Source organism: Suricata suricatta, chromosome 3 (genome assembly GCF_006229205.1).
Source record: "Suricata suricatta isolate VVHF042 chromosome 3, meerkat_22Aug2017_6uvM2_HiC, whole genome shotgun sequence".
NCBI classification, from domain to species: domain Eukaryota; kingdom Metazoa; phylum Chordata; class Mammalia; order Carnivora; family Herpestidae; genus Suricata; species Suricata suricatta.
Genome location: NC_043702.1, coordinates 42,525,931 through 42,552,371, shown reverse-complemented (window position 1 = coordinate 42,552,371; position 26,441 = coordinate 42,525,931). Strand labels below are relative to the sequence as shown.

At 40.3% G+C, this 26,441-nt stretch overlaps 1 protein-coding gene across 3 annotated transcripts; it reads left to right on the top strand.

Moving 5' to 3' along the window:
• Positions 1–2: 2 nt before the first annotated feature.
• INPP1 (inositol polyphosphate-1-phosphatase) lies at positions 3–26,441 on the top strand. 3 transcript variants are annotated; one of them, XM_029934238.1, is made up of 7 exons: positions 7–207; positions 7,947–8,008; positions 16,962–17,228; positions 19,600–19,660; positions 21,550–21,750; positions 23,819–23,993; positions 25,694–26,441. In XM_029934238.1, the coding sequence occupies exons 3-7, from the start codon at positions 17,025–17,027 to the stop codon at positions 26,253–26,255; spliced, it is 1,203 nt and encodes a 400-aa protein (XP_029790098.1). In that variant the 5' UTR covers positions 7–207; positions 7,947–8,008; positions 16,962–17,024; the 3' UTR covers positions 26,256–26,441. The 3 variants fall into 3 exon arrangements, with proteins under 3 accessions (XP_029790099.1, XP_029790098.1, XP_029790097.1); XM_029934239.1 differs by lacking the exon at positions 7,947–8,008 and having other exon boundaries at positions 3–89; XM_029934237.1 differs by lacking the exon at positions 7,947–8,008.

The following is a 26,441-nucleotide window of genomic DNA, read 5'->3' as shown; positions in this document are numbered from 1 at the left end:
CCGCATTTTCCTCCTCCTCCTCCTCCCCCGCCTCTTCCGTTTCTAGAGGGAAAGGCTGCAGCCTCCTTCGCTCCGCATCCCCGGCTTAGGTAACACGGTTTCCTTCTTGCGTGCCCCTCGCCTCGCCGCCACCGCCTCCCCACTCCTCGGATCTGGGTCCCCGGGCTGGGCGGAAGGCGCGCGCCCCACCGCCCCTGCGGACGGTAGGTGAGTAAACGGCGCCGGGAAGGTTCCGTGCTTCTCCCCCCGGCCTGTGAAGCTCTCGGTCCGCGGCCGCCAGGCTGCCACCCGGCGCGGCCCGCCCCGCATCGCTGCTGCAGCCCGCCGGGCCGAGGAGCTCGCGGATCCCGCGGCTCCCTCCCCGCTGCAGAAATGACCCGAAAGAAATAGAGGGTGGGAAGAGAGGCTAGCAAACAACTTTGTTGTTGTTGTTTAAATCGATGTTGAGCATTTCTAGGTCGAAGACGCTGACCTGAGAGTTGTGGAGAGCAGTCAGGGGCCCGGGTTCAACAGGTAGATGGCGTAGCTGTCAAGCGCCCCTTGGTTTTGCTTTCGGAGATGCTTCTAAGGGTCCATTGCTGCTGGCTGCCGCTGGTGACCTACTAGATGAGTGTAAAATAAACATGATGGGGCTATATTTAGAAAAGTCTTTACTTCCTTGCTTTTAATTCTCCGCATTTGGAAGGGCGGTTTTGTGAGATGTGCATAGATAATTGGTGTGGCCAGAATAGTAGGTGGAAAAAATTTAACGTGGGTTTGGCCGAATCCTGTACGCTGTTAGACCCAAAGAGCATGGAAAAAAATCCCTAGATTATTTAGTAGATCCATGAAAAATACATACGAACAAAGAGGTGTGTATTTTGGAGATTTCCAGTTGTAAAACTAATGTTAAGGTGTTGAATAAGCAGAAATTTGCCCACTGTTTGAATGGCATTCACTTTAAAAGAACAGTGGATTACGACTATATGGACAGACCACTTAGGCGAATCCCACATATTGAAAATAAAACATTTTTTGGCCCTTTTCCTGTGATTCCTAACTTTGAAACCAAAGAAGTTGATAGGGATCAGCCCTGCTCAGCTCAATAATAGTCTAATGGTGAAAATAATCCACTGAACTACTACTGAGTGATGAATTAGCGAAGTGACCTCATTTTTTACTTTAAAAATAGGGAATCTAAAAAAAAAAATAAAGGCAAGCAGAAAAGTTCATTTTTTCAAAACATATTTTTTGAATTCTTAGTTAGAGCCGACTTTATTTTTAAGCTTTTGTGGATTTTTAAACTTCTCTTTAAGTTAGTTCTTGGTCATAAAGAGGATTATGTAAGAAGCATAAAGTTACACTTTTTGCATGGAATAAGCTACCATTTCTTTTCATACTTTTGGACTAAACCATGCTTGGAAATTGCATGGTTGGAAATTGCAGCCTGGATTTGCCCTTTGATGTGAAATATCTCATTACTGATTTAAATTATGACTGTACTTGTGGTACTCCTGAAAAAAAAAAGAGAGACAGAAAATATGTCAATTGGGCATATAAGGACTATGAAACAAAAGTTATAAAGTTATTCATTATGTATTACTCCTTTTGTCTCTGATAACAAATATCTTACTCTATTTCATCTTGTAGATAAATTGTGTAAAGGATAATTACATTGGGCCACCTGGGTGGCTCAGTTGGTTAAGTGTCTGACTTTGGCTCAGGTCATGATTGCACAGTTCATGGGTTTGAGCCCCATGTAGGGCTCTGTGCTGACAGCTCAGAGCCTGGAGCCTGCTTCAGATTCTGTGTCTCCCTGTCTCTCTATCCCCCTCCTCTGCCCCCAGTTCGTAGTCTGTCTCTCAAAAAAAATGTTTAAAAAAAACCCTTAAGATAATTACATTATATAAAGAGATTAATAAAAATCAGTGTCTTTATTTATTAAAGTTGAGGATAGTATATATGAGAACTTTTTCTGAATGCGTTCTTAATAAATGTCCTTATTAAAATATTTTGAATTTGTAATGAAACTAATAAAACTCTGTACATTGATGTTTTTGTTTGGTTTAGAGTTTAGAAATAAAAGCAGAGTTGACAGCATTTTTCTTCCCATCTCACGATTAGCATAGTGTTTCCCAAATTTGCTTAATTAAAATGTTATCTCAGACAGATAAGGGAGGGGGCAACAAAAGTGGTTTACAAAGATTCCCACATTGCAGCTTGAATCAGAATCTTTAAGGGAAAGAAGATACTTCAAATGGGTCAAAATGACAAAAATTTTAAAAGACAAAAAAGGCAAGGTTGAGAAACACAAGTGGGAAGTAAGTATTGCTGGACTGAGTAGCTGACATAACCTATCCTCATTCCTGTACATAAAATGTTCTTAAATGGAAGCTATGGTTTTATTAATGTGATGATGTCACCCATTTAGGAAATCTGAAACTTTTATATCCTTTTGTAGTCAAGCCTCCTGATGATTGAATCTAGCAAACATTTTTGCATGTTTAGTCTCTTTTCTGTGGTATGCAATGTTAATTCAAGTCCTTTAATGTTATAGGAACATTTTATTAATAGTTTAAAATTCTTTTTTTTAACATTTCTTTATTTTTGAGAGACAGAGAAAGACAGAATATGAGCAGGGGAGGGGTAGAGAGAGGGACACACAGAATCGGAAGCAGGCTCTAGGCACTGAGCTGCCAGCACAGAGCCCGATGTGGGGCTGGAACCCACAAACTGTGAGATCATGACCTGAGCCGAAGTCGGACGCTCAACCAACTGAGCCACTCAGGCTCCCCATTATTAATGGTTTTTTAATGTAGATTACTGTGGCTAGTAATCTACAGCAAATTCTTGTGCTGGACCATTTCTCTTTCATGTAACAGGTTTATTTGCTGCCCCTTTTGTGTTCCTAGATATGGAAGATAAGCACACACATTTTAGTAACTTATTTGTAGCTTTTATTAAAATGACCTAACCTCATCCAAAAAAGAAAAAAAAACTTTACCTGGGCATAAAACATGGTCAATTATATATAAAAACAAATTAAAATAGAGTATTAATATATAAAAGAATTTGTTAAGATGAATTACCACAATGGAAAGTGTCATTCTTTCCTTTTCTTCTCTCCCCATTCCTTTTCTTTATTTCTCTTATTTTGTTGTATTTTGTTTTTTGAGAGGAAGAGGAGATTTATTTGCTAGCTTATTTTTACTGTCAACTAAATATTTAAAATCTATTATCCACATTTAAATTACTATCAATATTTGCTAACTTTATCAATAGATACTTAAACTATCCTTTTCTTTACAGAGTGATCATAGTAGGCTTCCTGCAATGCTAATGAGAGTTATAATTAATAGCAAAGGAGTTAGAGGCACCTGGGTGGCTTAGTCGGTTGAGCATCTAGCTTCAGCCTAGGTCATGATCTCGCCAGTCCTGAATCGAGTTGCAGCCCTGCATTGGGCTCTGTGCTGACAGCTAAGAGCTTGGAGCCTGTTTCGGATTCTCCCTCCCTCTCTCTCCCAATCTCTCTCTCTCTCTCTCTCTCTCTCTCTCTCTCTCTCTGCTCCTCTCCCACTCAAATTCTGTCTCTCTCTCAAAAATAAACATTTAAGGAGTGCCTGAGTGGCTCAGTTGGTTGAGTGTCTGACTTTGGCTCAAGTCATGATCTCATAGTCTGACTTCAAGCCCCACGTCAGGCTCTGTGTTGACAGCTCAGAGCCTGGAGCTTGCTTCGGATTCTGTGTCTCCTTCTCCCTCTGCCCATCCCTTGCTCATGCTCTGTCTCTCTCTGTCTCAAAAATAAACAAACATTAAAAAAAATAAACACTTAACATTTTTTCAAAAAAAATAGCAAAGGAGTTAAATTTAGATGATCAAAGGAAACTGTTTTCTTTTTTAATGTTTATTTATTTATTTTGAGAGAGAGAGTGTGTGTGTGTGTGTGTGTGTGTGCCCACATGAGCAGGGAGGGCCAGGGGGAGAGAGAGAGAGAGAGAGAGAGAGAGAGAGAGAGAGAGAGAGAGAGAGAGAGAAAATCGCAAAGAGGCTCCAAGCTGACAATGCAGAGCCCTGAGAGAGGCTTGATCCCAAGAACCATGAGATCATGACCTGAGCCAAAATCAAGAATCAGACACTTAACTGACTGAGCCACCCAGGTGCCCCAGAAACTTGTTCTTTTAATGCTGCTTAAGGAGAACCTAGTTTAGTTATAGTGATGTCATAATTTATCATTATCAGTTGCTTTTTAAATAGGATTTGATCTAAATTTTAGAAAATGTCTCAGTATTTTTTCCTGGGAATTTATAAGAATCACATATAATCACATATAATTCCAGTGGGAATAAGAAAGCTCTGTTTCAAAAATATAGCTGATGGTGGGCATCATTAATAGCAAAGAATGGGGGAGATAGAAATAAAGAATCAGGTCAAGAAAATAAGTATCAACCAGCTTAGACATTTATCTATGGTTGTAGGATTAGCAAGCATGCAAGGTAATTTTTACAATATTGACTCTAATGAGCCATTTATGTCTTTTTACTATTTTGAACTTTTCAAGTAAAAGGACTATATTCTTTTATTAGTTTGTGTTCCTTTAAAGGCAAATGCTACACTCAGTATTTGGTGTTGATTTATTCAACATCTGTCAATATCTGTTAAAAATCAACTTTTGCCTCTATAAGGTGAAAGTAGAATGACAAGGTCTGCTGCTAAACCAGCCTGCAAAAAAGTGATACCTAACATGGCCTAGTACCTTGCTTTCCTACTGTAATACTCAGAGAATATATTTGGGTCATGTTACTTATCATCACAGAAATAAAAAATAATAGCTATTTTCTAGAAAGATCGGTAAAGAACTCCTTTGAACCACATTTCTCCTAACAATTTGCAAATTTATATAATGAATAATCCTTGACAGATAAATTTTGGTGGAAGAAAATCCTTTTAAACATGTTTCTCTCCAGTGGAATGAAAATCAATTAAATTACAACACTCCCCCTGTGTGTTATAAAGGAGATGGAAAAACATGTGTATCCTGCTCTCAAGGAATTTATAGCCCATTAGAGAGAGAACAATGGTGCCCAAAGGGCCGGCTTAGTGGGGCCGTAGGCCCTCCTCATAACATTCATTAACCCTTCTCCTCACATCCAAACCATTGCACATAAAAATATAATCTAAGCATTAAAAACCAGTGTTATTCCTGTAAAAAAATCAGTATCAAGACAAGTAGCCTACGGCTGTTCTTTCAACCTAATTTTCGTGCCCCTTTCCCAGCAGGTGTTCAGAAAGAAAGGTAAAATAATTGAAAAATGTTAACTTTCAATGCAAACATTCGAACTGATTTGAAGATTAGTAAGATTGGATTCTGAGTAACAATTATCATAGCTATAAATAATATTTTACTGGAAAAGACTCATACATCTTGTCTCTTTTCTTTCTGCTTTGAATTATACATTGCATTTGTATTCTTAAAAACATTTATTTTAGGGCACCTGGGTGGCTCAGCCAGTTAAGCATCTGACTCTTGTTTTCTGCTCAAGTTTTGATCTCATGATTCAGTTTGTGAGGTCGAGACATGCGTCAGACTCTGTGCTAACAGCACAGTGGGATCCTCTTTCTTCCTCTCTGTCTGTACCCCTCCCCCACTCTTTTGCTGTCTCTCAAAATAAATAAATAAAACTTTAAAAATACATTTATTCTTTCTTACAGTTAAGATAGTTACATGGAATCTGCTGTTTCTGTTTTACATATTCTGTGGGACTTCAGGTTTCATTTGTGACACCATGGTTGTTCTAAACACATCCTTGACCATATAAAAGTTTAAACATACCGCTGAAACTTAGAAGAAAGAAAACTATCCAAATGAATAGGGTTTCTTTTAGTGAAAATGTTACTAACTATGGCAGAGCGGCTAAAACAAGGGTCACTATCAAATTTAAAATTATTTCTAAATAATGGAATACTTTTTATAGTTTTCAATGAATTCTGGGAAGTCTTTGCATATTTTATTCAAGTATTATGCTAATATGAAATACTTATTAGGTAGATGAAGTTGCATCTTTCCCCCTAGCATTTAGTTTTTGTTACAAAAAAGGAAATATAAGTGGACCCTTTAGGCAACGAAGGCCCATCATTCTTGGCTGCAGTAGCTATCGGATTCCCTGTTCTGCTTCTAAGTAAACAGTGAGACAAAGAGTTGACAGGTGCACTTCATGTTTCCTTAAATTGTCTGATAAAAATCAGCTGAGCAACATTCCCTGTCCTCAACCTAGATCTCCTGAATCAACATATCCAGGCTCAAAGTCCAAAAATTTGTATTTTTAAACAAGCATCCCATTTAGTTCCTGATCTTACTAATGTGGAAATCACTGCTTCAGCACAAGATCCCATTTATAAGCTACAAGACCACTGGAAATGGAGGACATTTCTGTGGCCTATTGCTGTAAGTAGCATCGGTGAGAAAAATGTGGACTGCTGTGGTCCAAGAGTAGCCGTAACAGAGCTAGGGCGAGGGAGACTGACCAGCTTAGACGCGGCATGTGTGCAAACACTATCTGAACGTAGTGAAGGAGAGAGGGAGAGATGTTACAGTTAAATAGATGGATTTACATACCCCATACTTAATGTGTTTTCTAACAAACCAAACTAAACTTCATATTTTGGCCTTTTAATCAACTAAATTAATCTTGTCAAGATAGGTCACCTCTAGATGACAAAGCATAACCTCAGATTCTGATGTGGCACAAATGTGGTTCAGTCGCTTGTCATTCAGCTAAAGCTTTGGTTTGTTCTTGTAAATGAATACAGAATATACGCAGATTTTTATGTAAATAAGTATAGTCCCACATGCCTAGGTAATGCTGATAAAATCCAAGTATAATAAACAGTATTTCAAGGACAAAGTCTGTATTTACAAAGCTAAGAGAAAATTCATCAGATGACATTATTAAATACCTCTGAGGATTGTGCTAAGAGTTATAAGTAACCACACAACTTTAAAACTTTGGGATTAAAAAAACGATTTCTTTTAAACTTTGGGGTTTTTAAAAATGTTTATTTTTAAGAAAGAGAGTACACGCATACGCATGAGTGGGGGAGGGGCAGAGAGAGAGAGGGAGACAGGATCCCAAGTGGGGGTCCTTGCTGGCAGCAGGCTCACAGGACTGGAAGTAATGAACTGTGAGATTGTGACCTGAGCTGAAGTTGGTTGCTCAACGGACTGAGCCACTCAGGTGCCCCAAAGTTTTGGTTTATTAAAAGATTTATTTTTATGTAATCTGTACATTCAATGTGGGGCTCGAATTCACGACCTCAAGATCAAGAGTTTCATGCTCTACTGGCTGAGGCAGCCAGGTGCCCTAGAACCACATACCTTTAAATCTCCTGCCACACAGAGCCTAGATAAGCAAACGAAGGTACTGGTGTTGGTGAGAAGGAACAGAGATTTGGCCTGCCTCTGAGCTCCAGGTGCACAAGACGAAGGAGGGTCAGGCCCGGTTACTGGACAGGCCGTCTGCTGAACTGACTGTTCTGTCACACAAAGTCAACCTACTCATTCAACTATCACTCAGATCCAGAACACTATCAGTGCCGAAAAGCCCCATCATATCCCATCAGTAAGGTCTCCTTCTTCTCCAAGAGGAACCACCATTGTGACTTCTAATACCATAAGTTAGTTCTGCCTGTTTTCAAACTTTAAATAAATTAAGTTGCACAGTATATATATTTTGTGGCTGACTTCTTTCTACAGTGTGTTTCTCTGAGATGCATCCACCTTGTTGCCTAGAGCAGTAATTCATTCATTCTCACTGTGATATAGTACTACTTATGTGAACATGCCACAGTTTATTCCTTCTTATTATTGATGGTTGTTTGGTTTATTTCTAGTGTTAACTTGTCACAAATTATGCTATCATAAGTATTCTCATGCATGTCTTTCATGTTCATACATGCATGAATTTTTGTAGGGTATATGTCTACACAGGAAGTGGCTGGATCATGAACTACACTTATATTCAGCAACTTACAGGTAATTTCCAACATTGCTTTACCAATTTCGTTCACACCCCTGTGTATAAGAGTCTCATTGCTTCACATCATCACCAAAACTGGGAAGTTTTGTCTTTGATTCGAGGTATCCCATTGGGTGGGCAGTGGTGTCCTGTTGTGATTTTAAGTTGTATTTTCCTGATTACTAACGAGAGAGAATATCTTTCCATGTGTCATTGACCATTTACTTAACCTATTTTACGAAGTATCTGTTCGAGTTTTTTTTTGCCCATGAACTGATTGTGAGAAAGTAAGTAAACATTAGTCATAGAAGGCAGGTGGAAGGGCATCATCAACCTGACGGAACAGCCTTTACAAATTAATAATCTGCCCAAAGCATAGGAGCATAGGAGTAAATGGACAGATAGTGGGAAATCAATTATGAAAATGCTAAACTTAGAACCTACGAGTTGATGACAGCAGTGTCACACAGTACAAAGTAAAATAACACAGTTCAAAGTAAAAAAAAAAAAAAATATATATATATATATATATATATACAGGCAGTCCCGTACGTCTTAATGGATTCTGAGAAATGTTTAACAGTCAAATACCTGAAAGTTGAACACGGCTTATCCACTGGAAAGATAATTTAATTTCCAGTTAGCTAAAAGGCAGTATTTAAATACTTAGTAATGCTTATGACACAGTTCCCCTGTGACCTAGATAACCAGATGGGCAGACCAGAGATTCACAGTGGTATCAGGAGAGGCTGTACTCACCGAGTTGCTCTTCAGCCCTCACTGGTTGCTCCAGCGGAGGTCCTGACAGACTGTGTGTGGGTCCACTTCCGTTCCCTATCCCTTCTGCCAGGGCAGCCACCGTTCTTAACCTAGCCCCTAAAACAGCCCTAAGCAGGAAACAGGGAACAAGGTCTGTGTTTCCCCTACAACCGTGCACTAAGTGAAGCCTGCCAGCCCCTCAGCATGTAGCTACCTAGGGAGACCCCTGGACATTTGCACCCCCTTGAGAGAGGTCACCACAAACACATTTCTCATAAAACACCCAGGTATTTCATGGAAGTCTGGCCTTTCCCCCCCAGAGCAATAGCTGTCAGGCAGGGCCACCACACAATAGCTTCCAATTGTCAACCTTCAGAGGATGAATGAAAAACCGAATTCAGGATGTGAATGGTGGCCGTGGGGTGGAGTCACTGTATATTGGGCAAAAATGTAGGTTTCATAGAAGTCGTGTATTATCTGCAGGAAGAAATGAATGTCAACAGAAATGCTCTGCCCTACGTGCTTACTCATTAGCAGTTCTGTTTTGCTGAGGGCTCTTATCTGTGTCCTCACACTTCTGCCACTGTAAACAGCTACAGGGCATGGCCAATTTCTGGTACAACCAGGGTCTTCACACAAAAAGGGACACACTTGGGCCTTAGAATCCCCATAAAATATTCTGACAGAACGCCCCCCCTTGACAGCATAATGATCCTCCCAAGCCATCCACAGAGGGTCTACGCTGATGTCAGAGTGGTCACACAGCCTCCACCCAGACGCCCAGAAACTGAAGCAATCAGATCTGGCCTGCATAAAGGAACTTTATTCTGGGTCATTCAGAGAATCACAAGTAGTTCCCAGCCTTTGGGATTTAATGGACTAGTAAATTTTCAGAAAAGATTTTGGTGACCCATATAAAGCTGCCAACCTCTTATTTTCTCAAGGAAGGATGGGATTGTATTTCTGTGAAGTTGTATTCAGTAGTCATAGCTGTCCTTTGTTATCTGCTATATGCAGAGCTCTGTGCTGGGTACTTTTCCAGAAATATCTCATTTGATCTTCACATGGTCCTTGCACTTTAAGTATTATATTCATATTACAGATGAGGAGAGCCACTCAGGCCGAGTAAGTAAATTACCTGATGCCACACAGCTAGTTAATGGCAAAGCCAGGTTTTATCTCCAAAGCCTGTGTGTTTCACACCTGAAATGTATGTATATTATTCAAATGCTATTTTTTACAATTTAAAAAAATGTTTTAAATATTTACTTATTTTTTAGAGAGAGAGAGAGAGAGAGAGACACAGAGTGCAAGTGGGGAGGGGCCACGAGAGAGGGAGACACAGAATCTGAGGTAGGCTCCAGGCTCTGAGCTGTCAGCACAAAACCAGACGTGGGGCTTGAACTCACAGACTGAGATCATAACCTGAGCTGAAGTCAGATGCTTAACCGATTGAGCCACCCAGGTGCTCCTCACATGTGATTTTTAAAATACTAGTGTTCTGGGGCGCCAGGGTGGCTCAGTCGGTTAAGCCTCCGGCTTCGGCTCAGGTCAGATCTCATGTTCCTGGGTTCAACCCCGCCTCAGGCTCTGTGCTGACAGCTAGCTCAGAGCCTGGAGCCTGCTTCCAGTTCTGTGTCTCCTTCTCTCTCTGCCCCTCCCCCTCTCATGCTCTGTCTCTCTCAGTATCAAAAATAAATAAAACAAAAAAAAATTTTAAATACTAGTGTTCTGATGAAATGATAGAATGGTTAGGAATTAAAATGTTTTGTCTGTGTAGAGAGATTTGGGCTTCCATGAAAAGTTTTAAGAACACTTTTTATTTTTACCCACTTCAGTGTATTCAATATTTCTCCAACTGGAGATGAAAAATCCCCCAAAAGCTAAGGAGACCATTTCTGTCTGACACTGCGATTCACTCTTAGGTTAACATACAAGTGGTCTGAGATTGTGCGGAATGTAGCTTCTTTAAACCTGTTCTGCTCAAATGTGCCTTGTCACAGAGTAAGACTTAGGGGAGGTTATTTCAGTGTTCACTGTATCCTTAATTATTTGACTGTTACAGTGAGTACCTCCTAGTAGGATAGACTGACTCACAGAATTAAATAAATAGACCACATAAACGGGGCAAAGAACCCTACTCCATCTTTACTATTTGGCCAGAAGACAAAAGACAAAGGAATAGATTTTGTCGACATTTGCTAAGATTATCAAGGTTTCTCTTTCAGGAGAGCTTTTGGGTGATAAGTTGTATTCCTTCCAAATGTGGAGCCCTAACCCCCAGTATCTCATAATGACTGTATTTGGAGACACGGTCTTCCAACAGATGATTAGGGCTAATGAGAGGATGAGCCCTCATCCAATCTGATTGGTGTCTTTATAAAAAGAGGGAGAGACACTAGGGATGCCCGTGCACAGAGAAAAGGCTATATGAGGACACAGCAAGGAGGTGGCCATCTGCACATCGAGGAGAGAGGCTTCCAGAGAAACCAAACCTGTAGACACCTTGCTCTTGGAACTTCAGAACTATGAGAAAATAAATTTCTGTTGTGTAAGCCGCCCAGTCCCTGGCATTTTGTTATGGCAACCCCAGCAAACCAATGCAAGAGAAATTAGATATTTGGCATGCTAAGCGCTCCCCACTGATGCCAACACAGCCATTTAAGAGACATCAGTAGAATATGATGGATAACATTTTACTATCTGCAAAGATGGTGTACGTTGAGGATCAGCTGGGAAAAGGTTTTTCTAACTGTAGAAAGGAAGTCAAGTGTCAGATAATGATTTTTTTTTTTTTTGAGAGACAGAGAGAGACAGCTGGAGCAGGGGAGGGTCAGAGAGAGAGGGAGACACAGAATCCGAAACAGGCTCCAGGCTCTGAGCTAGCTGTCAGCACAGAGCCTGACGCGGGGCTTGAACCCACGAACCGTGAGATCTGACCTGAGCCGAAGCCGGATGCTTAACTGACTGAGCCACCCAGGCGCCCCAGATAATGATTTTTAATAGTCAAGCTAGTGGCAGCCATCAGCTAGGTGTGTTTCTCTCTTTTTTTTTTTTTGCTATATAATATGCCTTATAATAATAAAATACTTAGGATTATTTACCCAATAATTACTTTCCCCCTGAATTAACAGCTAAAAATTTGTGAAATAATTTTATTGGCTACAGTGTTGGCTAATAGGGCTTCTGCCATTTTTCTGGGACTTGGATCTTGTCACAGTCACTTCCTAGCTGTGTGATTTGGGGCAAACTACTTAATCTCCTGTGGCTCAGTTTCTTTCTCTGTAAATTGCAGATAATAGTACCTTCTTCATAAGGTTGTGTGAAAATTAAATGAATAATATATATCAAGTGCTTAGAAGGATACCTGGCATACAGTAAGCACCCAATACATGTTAGCTATTATTTTAACTTGGGTGGGTCTCTGCAGGTGGATAACCAATAGAAGAATTGTTGGGCCTACATGGTTCCACCAAGATATGTGCCCGCGGGTGCCAGCCCTCATGGACTTGCCGGCCTGGTGTTAGAGAAGAATCAGTGGGCCTGATGAACAGTAGCTATTAAAGCTCAGCGGTTAACCTCATCTAGGAGGCTGACAGAAATACAGATTCCCCAGAGATCCGGATTCACCACGTTGGAATCTTTTTAGTGGGCACCTTGGTGAATTCTGATATGGGTGGTTCACAGACAACTATTAAGAAATACAAATCAAAAGAACGTCTTCTTTGTTGAAGGCTATTAAATTATGGTAAATGTTGGGGCACCTGGGTGGCTCAGTCAGTTGAGTGGCCGGCTTTGGCTCAGGTCATGATCTTGCGGTTCGTGGGTTCAAGCCCCACATCAGGCTCTGTGCTGACAGCTCAGAGCCTGGGAGCCTGCTTCCAATTCTGTCTCCCTCTCCTGCTTGTGCACTCATTCTCTCTCTCTCTCTCTCCCTCTCTCTCTCTCTCTCTCTCAAAAATAAATAAAGACTAAAAATTTTTTAAATAAAATAAAATATGGTAAATGTCTTAACTTACTAATTATGAGTCTATAATAATTTCCATTAAAGGTATTTGAAATGTTTAAGTAAAACTAACTTAAGTAAAAAATGAGTATGTAAACTTGCTTTTAAAAATCATCTGAGGGGTGCCTGGGTAGTTTGGTTAGTTAGGCACCCAACTTTAAAAAAATTTTTTTTATATTTCATTTTGAGAGAGACACACAGCATAAGCAGGGGAGGGGCAGAGACAGAGGGAGTCACAGAATCTGAAGCAGGCTCCAGGCTCTGAGCTGTCAGCACAGAGCCCTACATGGGGCTCAAACCCATGAACCTGACCTGAGCCAAAGCCAGCCGCTCAGCCCCGGCACCCGACTCCACTCTTGATTTCAGCTCAGGTCATGGTCTCACAGCTTGTGAGATTGAGGCCCGAGATGGGTTCTGTACTGATAGCACAGAGCCTGCTTGGGATTCTCTTCTCTTTCCCTCTCTCTGCCCCTCCCCAACTCACATTCATATTCTCTCTCTCTCTCTCTCTCTCTCTCTCTCTAAACATTTAAAATATCATCTGCATCATCTGAAAGATAATTTCCACAAGAGTTAAAATAAGAGTTACTGATAAACCTGAAGAAATTCAGCATCCAGTGTAGACCTCAGTTTCTCCATAGACAATTCAAGTTATTCTAGTTGAGTCATTCGAGGTGAGGATGAATTGTCCAGTGCTCCCAGGCCATTAGCCTGAGTGACCTTAGTTGAGGGCGGATGGTGAGAGATACGTGGAAGTTGTTCAAAGAGAAGCACAGAGGGGCGCCTGGGTGGCTCAGTTGGTTAGGCATCTGGCTTCCGCTCAGGTCATGATCTCACAGTTCGTGGGTTTGAGCCCTGTGTTGGGCTCTGTGCTGACAGCTAGCTCAGAGCCTGGAGTCTGCTTCAGATTCTGTGTCTCCCTTTCTCTCTGACCCTCCCTTGCTAGTGCTGTCTCTCTCTGTCTCTCAAAAATAAATTTAAAAGAAGAAGAAGAGAAGCACAGAGAATGGTGGTTCAGTTTGTAAGGTGAAGTGGTCCATTCAGCCAGAAAGTAGCAAGCCAGATGTGCAAATTAATCAGAAAGTTTTGCATGTAGTTTTGTAATGATAGCTGTGAGATATTTTTTTAGGAAGCCAAGATCCTGGAGAAAGGTAAATAGTGCTGGGTTCTATAGGATGGCTAGAGAAAGCATAGTCCGAAGTTGAAACTGGTCCTTCAATTCAGAGCTTAACAAAATAAGATAGTGTTTCTCAGGGTCAGAATAAAGAGTATTTAAGGTTGGACTCTAGGCTGACTTTGGAACTGAAAAACTCAATTACTATGTTATGATGAATTCCTAAAACCTGTACACCTATTAATTGCAGGACTGAAGTTTATAGCTGATACTTCTTTCTTACTGGTCAAGCTTCTGGGCTCAAGTTGTGGGAGAATGGTCATTTTTGAGGAAATAAAGGTCAAGTTCAAAGAGGAGAAACTCCAGATCCCTGGGGCAGCTATGCAGGAACTTAATCATCACTGAGCCAGCTGGCAAACTTTCTGTGGGGGGAAGGGGTTGTGGTGTAGCCTCTGTGAGTAGCTCACCTGAGCGTTCTGAGGGCGTTACAGGGAAAGTTTCTTGGTTGGTCAACAATCCAGCGGTATAGTGTTTCTTTAAGCAAGATTAGTTTTAACAAAGTTGAGGAAAATAGACAATACTGATACTGTTTATCTAGAAAGCTTTCAAATTAGACTCCTTAAAATCTTCATGCTGCTTTTAAGATAAGCTATTTTGATACTACTGGTTCACTGATTATTTTCTCCTCACTTATATTCCATCACTTAGAACAATTAGGAAGAAATCAATATTATCAGAGTTACTGAATTTATACCCTTGGCCCATGTGCATTCCAAGATATTATGTATCCATGTGTATATACATTTTATGTAACTTATAATTTTCATTCACAGGTGCCATAAATTATTTCTAAGTCAAAGGGCCTCAGCTTGTTACTGTAACTGTTTTTCTTAGTGTTTAGGTTCAGGTCAACCAAAGTGAATCTTTGAATATTATTCACTCCTGGGGGAAAATGGCATTTAGGTGGGTGGGTGTTTTGTTTATTTTTAACTGCATCTTCTCTACCACCTGACAGCTTTTTGTGTTATTACCATAGTGCTACTTTGTTTGGACAACTGTCTCCATGAATTGAGGAATTATTGTCCTTCATGCTTAATTGTTCCAAGAGATTTTTAAATGTCATTTCTTATAAAAAACAGTATATATTTATTTTAGAATATTTGAAAATTATAAAAACGCATAATGAAAAAAATCATTTATAATTCTCATACTCAATGATAACTACCATTAAATAATCTGTTTAACTACCATTACAACATCACCTACTAGTCTTCCAATCTCTCTTTCTGTGTGTGTGTGTGTGTGTGTGTGTGTGTGTGTGTACCTAGAGAGTGTTATGTATGCATATAAACACAAATTGGTAACATAGTATCATACTATATACATAGCTATACGGTTTTCCCACTTAACGCTATAGCATCAACGTATCTCCATATTAATAAATATCCTTTAAAAATGTGATTTTAGGGACCATATAGTAGACATTTTACAAATATTTAAGATTATTTTCAAACTTGTCCTATTGTAAATAATATTAATCCTTCTTTTGTAAAAGTATTTTAACTCAAGTTGGACTTTTTTAACACAAATTAAGGCAAATGGAATTACTGGCTAAAGATAGTGACATCTATAGGGATCTTGATACATTTTTCTGGAACCCCCTCTGGAAACCCACTTGGTCGCAGCCTGTGAATAGAGCATCTGCACCTGTTTCACCATAGCAAGAATGAATGCTAACTTAAAACAGCTTTGTCTACCCAATAACAAAGGAAGGGGTCTCATTGTTTTTATTCACTTTACTTCTACTACTATTTTTTTTTTTTTTTTTTTTTTTTGCAAAAGCAAAGGGCTTTATTACAAATTTAGGCCCGGCCAGCCTACACTCTGGGCTCACAGACTTCCACAACACACTGGATCCACGTGGAGCGAGCCTACTACTGTTGAGGTTGGACATATTATCTCACCGTGGTTGACTCCTAATCTCAAGAAACTAGCATTTTTTTTTAATTTTGGCAAACTTAAGACAAACCAACTATGACCACTCACAGTTAACTCCATTGCAAGGACATCCTTGTTACATTAATCCTCAGCCTCTGACAGTCCATTAAGGGATTTTTTTTTTTTTAAGAAGTAGAGTGTTTATTATGATAATAAAGAGCCTGGGCTCGTCAGTGAGACTGACTCAGAGCCCTACCGTTTAGTCTTTTGTAACCCTGAAGAAGTTACCCAATCTTTCTAGGCTTCGGTTTCCTTGACTGTAAAACAAAACTGACAGTCCTCACGGTAATTCTCAGGATGACATTGCATTTTAAGCTTGTTTAAGCTTTCAATGAAATGTACCTACTGCTGAAAAATGAGAAATGTTTCCTAATGACCCATTGTTTCCTATGACCCAAGGTATGACAGCATACCTCTTAGAAGCCAGAACTTTTGAAGTCCCAACGAGCTGCATCTTTTACTTTACTATTTAAACTTTTACAGCAGCACAGATAGTGGGACTTTTTTCCCCCCATTAAAAAAAAAGGCAGTTGGGAGATAGCTTCGCTGCTAGCCCAGGGGTGGCCTCAGAATCCAACTTGTAGGACACAACCGTGCTTCGGAGTGGTGCTTAGTACTTTAGAAAGTTGCCCCGAGGTGGACGAGGATAAATCCTCGTCCACCTCTGTCTTCTTTCCCCACAGGGTGAAATAAAGCGCTACTTCAGTATTGCCACTAAGCCTGTGTGATCATTCTACGGTCATTACAAGACTTCTGCTTTCCTTTTAACATTGTGCTTGCATCCACCTGCCTATCCGTCTAAGGATTTAGAAATATAATGTAGAGGATTCTCAAAGACTTCCTTTCTCTGAGAACTCAATTCTTTGCATAATGGATTTTTGAGACTGGATGTATATTTTGAAGCATTAAAAAAATAACTTCGAAATGTTAGATGCTGTCCGCTCTTCCACACCGAGGATGTGCCCAGGACGTACGCTAGCTGTTCAGCCTTGCTGACCAGGTTGACTGCCAGCCGGGCTGTTTAGTAGCGCCAGAGGCACCCTGACATCATTCCCTGAACTGCTTTCTCTTTCACATTCTTGTCCTCTTCCAGCTGACGGCCCAGAGGGTGGGTACCCTGTCTACCAGCAGCTGCAACTGGAAAGCAAGGTTCAGAATGTCAGATATCCTGCGGGAGCTGCTCCGGGTCTCTGAGAAAGCTGCCAACATCGCCCGGGCGTGCAGGCAGCAGGAAGCCCTCTTCCAGCTGCTGATAGAAGAAAAGAAAGAGGGAGAAAAGAACAAGAAGTTTGCAGTTGATTTCAAGACCCTGGCTGATGTACTGGTACAGGAAGTTATAAAACAGAATATGGAGAACAAGGTAAGAAAGGTCAGAGCCAAGGTAATTGCAAAACATGTGCCCCATGGTTTTTTTCCGATAGAATAGCATGCCTTCTCCTTTTCCCTCCCCACCTCAGAATACTAGCGCCTAGGATTCTAATAACTTGGGTTCCCCCAACCCCTTGTTTTGACTACAAAATTACTAAAATGTTCATTACAGAAAAAATTTAAAATACAGAAAAGTAAATAAGGGGGTAAAATCACAATTCTGACAGCTAAAGAGAAACATTTAGGCATGGAGCATTTTAGTTATTAATGAGTTTCTTTTTAAAGAAATACTGCATGTACTCTGGAAAATAAGCAAAAATAAGAATCCTTAATCCTAGAGAGAACCAGAACTATGTTTTACCAAAACATAGGAAAATGTAGGAACATTTTCCTTCTATATGTAGTTGTTTGCATGGCACATAGAACTGATCTCAGTGGAAATGAGAACGTACTGTTTTATTGAGTTCTTTTTTTAACTTGACATATCATATCCCACCTTTTGATGTAATCTTTTATCCAATGGTTGCCTCAGTTATTGGCTTTTACCATCCTGGATACTGGAAATTCCCGTTTATTCTAATAGAAAAACATTTATAACTAACAATGATTGTGATTCTAGGTATCTTAAGCTGACTGGGACAAGAAACTATTTGTAAGTAGCTATAACAAACAATAGCACTAACAGACAATTATGAGTCCTTACTGTGTGTCAGGTACTTTAAGGACTTTAAGTATATTAATTTAGGTAACTATTATTATATTATAATTACATAAATATTACATATTATATATTTTATACTTATATTTTATATTAAAATTATAATAATTTTATGAGGTAACAGCTATGATTCCAATGTAATGGATGAGAAAAGGGAAGCAGAGAGAGGTTAAGTAACTTGTCCAAAGTTACACAGCAAGCAAATAGCAGGGCTGGGTTTTGAACACAGGCCGACTGGCTCCAGAGTTTGCACTCTTTGCAAGACTATGTTGCCTTTATATGATAATCTAATAATTACACATTTTTTAAGATTTGGAAGGATAGAACTTTATTACAGGAAGCACTACAAAATATTGGAATAGTTCCTTTGAAATTCTCAAAATATTGAGAATCATTTGGAACCACTGAAGTGAATTCTTGACTGCAGACAGGAAGAGAGAATAAATGACCCCTTGACATCTCTGCCAACTAGACTTTTCCATGCCCTGTAATAGCTGGCTCCAATAAATGAAAACAGTTTATTTTTGTTACTGATCAAGATAGTTGAGTGCAAGGGAAGGTTGAGCAACTTCATTAGAAATACATCAACATGCACTTTTACTGGCTAATATCTGCCCCAATGCATTATAACAAGCTGAAGTAACTGTCATTGATAAATATGTGACAGGACTTATGAACAAATAAATGATATTCATTGCTGGTGATGTAAGATTCTTTGTTTCATGACCTTTATATCCTGTAGCCTCGGGATGAATGAGCTCACTGGCAGCTCATGTTGACTTGAACTGTTCTTCAAAAGAGGAAAAAATAACAAGTGGTTGCAGGCACTGTTAAAGCTGTTGGCCATCTGCAATTGACTGGGTTCAAATATTTGAAGCATTTCCTTGCTTTTGTTCCCTGAGAATATCACGCATATCATAATTCAGCACATATTTTGAGAAAAACTATCTTTATCACAGAGAGGATCAGAAGCAAAGTGTCCCTGAAAGCTTCCTGGTCATACAGCGATGAGAGAAGATTCTTTCTTAGCTCCATTTTTTTATTCTATATTGATGCATTATCAGTAATAAAATATTTCCCTTTTTTTTCCCCTGTATCCCCTTCCTTGCCTGAAGTCTTGTGATACCTCCAACAAGTGCAGAAAACACCTGACAACGAAAGCAAACTTTAATGCTATCCTCTGACCCCTTCTATCCAGTCATAGTCTTGGGTATTTGCTCAGTCTCATTAACTCCCCTAAGCGCCTAGGATGCTGTTGAAGAGCCACAGTTAGAATGTCTCTGTTGCAGATATTCTAGTTCTATGGCCCTTAAGTGGAAGGATGAAGTTTCTAAGTACTTCTGCAGACTCAACAGAACATAAGGAAACCAGACTTCTACCATGTTTTGGACTTCCTGGAGGGGCAAAGGAGCAGGAAAATATTAGAAAACTAAGTACTGAACCAACCTGACTTCACTGTTTAGACTAGATTGATTTCTGGAATTGTAAATTTATAAATTTCAGATCTAGTTGTACCATTTACTTTGAACTACAAAATGAGAATATGCTCAGAATTGAATACATATGTGGGATTTGGGAGTTTTTTGATTTTTGATTTGCCTTTGTTTTGTCTTTTGGTTTCTTTGTCATACTCTAAATCATTCAGTTTCCAGGCTTGGGGGAAAAAATTTTGGGAGAAGAATCCAATGAATTTACTAATGATTTGGGTAAGTATAAGAATCTTAATGTATTTTTATAACTTAATTATTATACAGTATTCTAATTTTCAATGACATCAAGAAATAAAGGAATGTTTGGAAGCCTTTCATATAAATAACATACTTGAATGTTAAGCTTCATTCAGTACCTCAGAATACCATGCCATTCAATTTAGAGAGATGTAGTATCTTGTAGTTACTTAGCAAGTCTGCATGTATTCTTTTATACATAAATCTGTAACATTTAAATAATATATGACAACCTTTGGGGAAGTTGCATGGCCCTTTGAGAACTTAATGGAAGTTACAGATGCTCTCAGAAACATGCACATTTACACAGTTGTATAGACAATTTTAGGGTCAAGTTTTATGTTTGTTTTTGTTTTTGTTTTGTTTTGCTTTTTGAGAGAGAGAGAGCACACGCGCACAAGTGGTGGAGAAGGGCAGAGGGAGAGAAACAATCTTAAGTAGTCTCCATGCTCAGCTCGGAGCTGGACCCTGGTATACGACCCTGGTATCATGACATGTGATGAAATCAAGATTCTGACACTCGTTCGATTGACCAGGTGCCCCTAGGTCCAAGTTTTAAACCCACTCATGGACCTCCTGGGGAGTCCATAGACCTTGGTTGATAATCTAGAGAGGCCCTGTATCCTGAGCCGAAATCAAGAACTGACTGAACCACCCAGGCACCGCTCACTGGAGAATTTTAAGCACAGGAGTGATGTGATTGATATGATTTGCTTCTTGGCTTGATCCCATGACTTCTACTAAGCCCAGTCGTAGGTGCTTGCTTAAGTGGCAGTGATTAGCAGTATGATTCCCCAACTTCAATAGTGTGATTTAATTTGAATTTAACTTAACTAAATATAATTGAATGTTTCTTGCTGATTCAGAATCATCGTTATAATAGATTCACACTGTGCTTCCCAAACTTTAACGATCACATGAATCACCTGGGGATCTTCAAAGCTCAGGTGTGGGATGGAGCCTGAAGTTCTGAATTTCTAACAGGCTCTCAGGTGATGCTGCTGCCAGTCCTTGGAATGGCTCGGGTCGCTAGGAGTGCTTCTCTGTGTACCTAAAAAGCCCCCCAAAGTGCCATGACTTCTTTTAAAAAGTTCATATTCACCATTGCTGTCTCTTTTTGTTGCTATTAAGTTGCCTATTTTTGCCAACCTCTTTCTTCACTTTTGTTGGGAGCTAGAAGCCAGATTAACCAAGGCTCTAAGAAGCATGTTTAAAGTGATCGTGAAGCAGCTGGATTTTGTAACTTGTGGTTTCATTTGGATGCGTAGCTTTGCTTACATCCTGTGGGTTTCCCAGAGGAGGGCTAGTCCTATGTGTATCATTTAGAGTCATACAGTTTATCACACGTGAAAAGTAGTTACACTTCGGCTCATTGTACTTTACTGAGCATAAACACCTTCTAGTTAAAAAGCAGTGTCAGAGGGAGGCAGAAACACTTCATGTGCTGGTAAGAACTCCCTTCTTTTCAATAATACCTCCTGTCACTAACAAGGGGACCTGCGTATATTAAAAGTCAAAAGGCATAAAGCATAAATATTATCAGGGACTCCGGGTTCAAGGTTTTCATGAGCTCCCTTAAACTAGATGCAAAATTGTATGCGTTCCCTGTAGACATTTTCCTTGGAAGAAGTTTTTTGCTACCTGGAATCTACCCCTCACTTCATACTAGGTATTTCGGCCGCTACGGGACAGCTGTGACCTTGTGAAGTGGGTGATTCTGGCAGTCAGCCAGGTTAGGAACCACGAGTGTGAACATATCGCCCTCGCCTAATCCAAGTGCACAGCTTTGGCTCCTCGTCACCCCTCAGTTGTTTTATCTCCCCCAGAACTCTTAACATGTAATGGCTTCTAGTTTGTCCTCATTCTAGGGGAAAAGATTATCTTGAGACTGTGTCCAACAGAGGAAGAAACAGTGGAGCTTCTTATCAAAGTCCTTAATGGTAACAAATTGGCGTCTGAGGCATTAGCCAAGGTGGTTCATCAGGATGTCACCTTTACTGACCCAACTCTGGATTCCGTAGAGATCAACATTCCACGGGACATTTTGGGAATCTGGGTGGATCCCATAGGTAAGTAGAGGATAATGTTTGCCTTTGTTTGTTCTCATTGAAATCTTTTTGTGGATTTCATTCCAAATCTATTTGGAAAAATAAAAATTGAGAGTGTAGTTTTTAACATTTTGAAGTTTTAAAATGAATAATGAAGAGTTGAGGTATATGGGTGATGATGTGTTGTTATATGTAGATTTGTAACATTTCTACAATGGCTTTGTAAGTATTTGTGTGCCATCTATGTGTGTGTGTGCACATATATACAAAGCTGAACATATCTATCTTACCTATCTATCTATCCAGCTATCTATCCATCCCTCTACACACACACACACACACACACACACACACAAGCCTGAATTAATTCATCTTTGAAAGACTTCAGGGGCCATACTGGTAAATCTGAGAAAATAATGAACTAATAGTAGCTATAATTAATTGAACACACATGCCATTTAAAGAATACTAAGCTCTAGCAGATTGTGGCCATAGATCTTTAGGTTTTTAAAGAGAAATCAAAATCCAGGTTTTTTAAGTGATATCTCCCAATTTTTAACCACAGACAAGTAATTCAGTTAAACAACAAACAGTCAAAACCACTGAATAGATCAAGCAAAACACAGCTGAATTTGACTCACTCCTAGTATGTGAGCCCTGTATAAATCTTACCTATTATTTTGGGGGGGCATGGTTGTGGTAGAACCCTAGTTTATAACTCTATGTTTTAACAGTGTAGGTCTACACTGTTAACATAGATGCTATTAACACACTGCCCAGGATATTAATTTGAAGAGACTCTCCTTTTTTTTGTTCCCACTTGCCTAGCACATTGTGCCCAACACAACTGGGACCACTCCCAGGCAAACGCACCCCCACCCCACCCCCACCAGCCTCCCATCTTGCAAGCATATTAGTATAACATTATAGGCGTGCCTTTAGGGAACTTTAGAACATTCAGTCAATGGGTTACATGTGCAAACTAAGATTTCCCAAAATCTTTTATCACACAACAGTAAATTAGGGGATCAGGATCTCCCATTTTTTGGTTCTATCCTGAACTGATTCTGCTAGCAAGCTACCTGGATCTTCTGCACAACACACCCTAACTGGGTATTAGCCTACTCAGTGTTGGCAGGCAGCTGCTGGCATGCATGTCTCTTAAGCTTGTTGGCTTCTTTTTCACAGGAGGACTATCCATTTCTTCCTTTTGTGCCACCATTATGTCTCTTTCCCTCTTCTAATTTGAGGCACAAAAAAAAAAAAAGAAAGAAAGAAAGAAAAAAAGGTAATTCCATCTTGAGAGATTTCTGGAAGGAGATTTTTCTCATCCATCCGCATTGTCCTTGTCCTCTGATTACTAAGAGCTCTAAAGAATCCCACCACAGTTATCCTGAGTCATTAGCTTCTAAGTGCTTTTGACGTATGATGAATATTTGAGTGCTTATGATATGCAAGGGACCATGCTAGATGCCATATGAACTGCAGACATGTCCTCTCCCTTCAAGAATTCCCACAGGGTTGGGAAAAAATGGAACACAAGCAGCTTAAAAATGGAAGCACAAGAGATCAGATAACAATTTGAAACAAGAGACACTCAAAGGCAAAACTTGACTGATTACTCTCTTAGTCTGGTCAGGCTGCACTAACAAAATACCATGGACGAGGTAGCTTATAAACAACAGAAACTTATTTCCCAAAGTTCTGGAAGGCTGGCAAGTCCAAGATCAAAATGGTGAGCTGAGGTGAGATGGTGAGATGAGGGCCCTCTTCCTGCTTCGCAACTGGCACCTTCTCACCGTGTCCTTCTAGAGGGACCAAGGGTCTCTCTGGGGCCTCTTCTCTAAGGCACTAATTGCATCAACGAGGGATTCACCCTCATGACTTAGGTATCTCCTGAAGGTCTAACTTACAAATACCCTCACCTTTATGGGGTTAGCATCTGGGAGGACTCCATTCAGACCACAGCAGCTGCCAAGTTGGTAGAACACAGAAATGACAAAGGACAGAGTTTACAGTTATATCTGTCATTATCTTTCAAATAATCATTACCTGAATCCAAACAAATGTGCTTCATTTTTTTTTTCAGATTCAACTTATCAGTATATAAAAGGTTCTGCTGACATTAAATCCAACCAAGGAATCTTCCCCAGTGGACTTCAGTGTGTCACCATTTTAATTGGTGTCTATGACCTACAGACAGGGGTGCCCCTAATGGGAGTCATCAACCAACCTTTTGTATCACAGGATCTAAACACGCTCAGGTAAGGCGATCACTCCACAGGACATTACCATGACTTGGCACGCCACAGTGCTCCTCCTAAAGTCTGCAGGTTTGAATTAAAATTCCTCCTATTCTCAATCCTGAGTAAAATGTAATTTTATTGGGGGCTAGGTGGATGTTTATAGAAACTTTTAAAAGTACTATCTTGGAGAAATCACAGTTTCGCATTTGGAATATAGCAATCCTGTTTGCTGTTTTCACTCAAAACCAGATTGATAGAAGAATGGTAACACTGTCTTCTACTACATTTGGAACAAGGTAGATGCTATCGCTATAGAACCAAGTCAAACACTTCTGCAATTTTAGAAGAAATTCAAAACAAATATGAAAATTATCCAATGACAAGATGAGTAGGTATGGCCAGGATTAGACCCTGGCTGCGGGGCCCTCTCCCTATGAATACTGCCTGTTTCCTACTCCCCGTTCCATAGACTGCTGCACAGAGCATGCAAGTGGCCAGGCCGTCGTCCTTGGCTCTGCAAAGGGCCTGTACTTAGGCTGACTCCAGGGAGTGGCAGTGTCCAAACGGAAGCAAGCAGCCTTTCTCCTGTGGTTTCAGTTTTGTCTTGAAATAGGCCCTATTTTTCCATTTGTATACAGCTACATATTTTCATTGAACTTTGAGTTTCATGCAATTAAGAATTATTTGTTCCTTAATGGTCATAAACAGCACCTCTGCAGTTTTGACATTTCCCCCCTAACCCTGCCTTCTTTCAAATTGAAAAGGTGTTTCTGTTCTCTTTAAAAGGTCATTAAGAAATTAAAAAGAATTGGGACTGGACGCAAACATAATCGTGGCCTAGAAATGATTGACAAAGTAGTTGTGGTGCGGATCCTAGAGTGAGGCTTCCTGGGTTTAAATGTGGATCCCACCACTGAATAACACATTTACACCCACATTCTCCAAGGCTCTGTTCCCTCCTCTGTCAATAGAGTAAATTACCCAACATAATATAAGCTAAATATTGGGAAACAAGTACTACTGTTGTGGCCAAAAATAATGAGTCCATTTTCCTTGGTGTTAAAACCAAAGTGGAGCTGGTGAATAAGAAAATGAAAAGGAATCACCAAATGAAGACAAACTTGTAAGGATGGGAGAAGATTTGCAAATTGAAAATAGAGATGGTTTATCTGTTCATGTTTTTCCCTATTTTACTTTAAACACTGGAAGTGGCAATAAAATTCTGCCTTGTTTGGGGCGCCTGGGTGGCTCAGTCGGTTAAGCATCTGGCTTCGGCTCAGGTCATGATCTCACAGATCGTGGGTTCGAGCCACGTGTGGGGCTCTGTGCTGACAGCTAGCTCAGAGCCTGAACCCTGCTTTGGATTCTGTATCTCCCTCTCTTTCTGACCCTCCCCTGCTCACACTGTCTCTGTCTCTCAAAAATTTAAAAAAAAAAAATTAAAAACATTTAAAAAAATTCTGCCTTGTTCTTGGAGGCCAGAAATCCCACAGATGTTTCGCATTATTCTAGACTGATGTGATAATGCTGACAACATTCCTAACTGGCAGCCACAAGGGCTTTTACACACACATTAGCTACTTGATACCTATTTCTAGCCGTAAGGGCATTGAGACCTGTTGCCTGATACACTTTTTTCATATCATCCTGTCGGAAAACAACATAATAAAACAACTGTGACAGCCTGTGGCCACAAACTCCCAAGTTCTCTTCCGCAGGTGGAAAGGACAGTGCTACTGGGGCCTTTCTTACATGGGCACCAACATCCATTCACTTCCGCATCCCGACTCTAAAAGGAGGAACAGCGAAGCGCCGAGCCACATGGCTGAAAACACCAGCTCTGGGGCGGAAGGCTCCCACCAGTTTTCAGCTGTCATCAGTACGAGTGAAAAGGACACTATCAAAGCCGCATTGTCACGTGTATGTGGCGAGCGCATATTCCGGGCAGCGGGGGCTGGTTACAAGAGTCTTTGTGTTGTCCAAGGCCTTGCTGACATTTACATCTTTTCGGAGGACACCACGTTCAAGTGGGACTCTTGTGCTGCTCACGCCATACTCAAGGCCATGGGTGGGGGAATGGTGGACTTAAGAGAATGCCTACAAAGAAATTCCGAAATGGGGCCTGATTTGCCACAGCTGGTGTACCACGTGCAAAACGAAGGTGCTGCCGGCGTGGATCGGTGGGCCAACAAGGGAGGACTGATCGCCTACAGATCGAGGAAGCAGCTGGAGACATTCCTGAGCCTCCTCACCCAAAACCTTGGGGACACCCGCTCCTAGATGAACTCTGTTCTCATGTCCTGGAAAACCCAACTGTGAACATTTCCTACATCTCTTATCTTTTGGAGACAGTTTTGTCCTATTAATGGTCAACATTCTCCTTCCTCCTCTGAGGAGTGTTTCTCCACTATGTGTTCATAATAATGATAATTTCAATAAATGAATGACATCTGTGTAGTAGTTACA

Excerpts from the sequence above, each read along its gene's own strand:
- INPP1 (XM_029934239.1), top strand. The coding sequence starts at position 17,025 with ATGTCAGATATCCTGCGGGAGCTGCTCCGGGTCTCTGAGAAAGCTGCC. Across the intron at positions 17,229-19,599 it reads AACAGAATATGGAGAACAAG|TTTCCAGGCTTGGGGGAAAA; the intron begins GTAAGAAAGGTC and ends TAAATCATTCAG. Across the intron at positions 21,751-23,818 it reads AATCTGGGTGGATCCCATAG|ATTCAACTTATCAGTATATA; the intron begins GTAAGTAGAGGA and ends TTTTTTTTTCAG.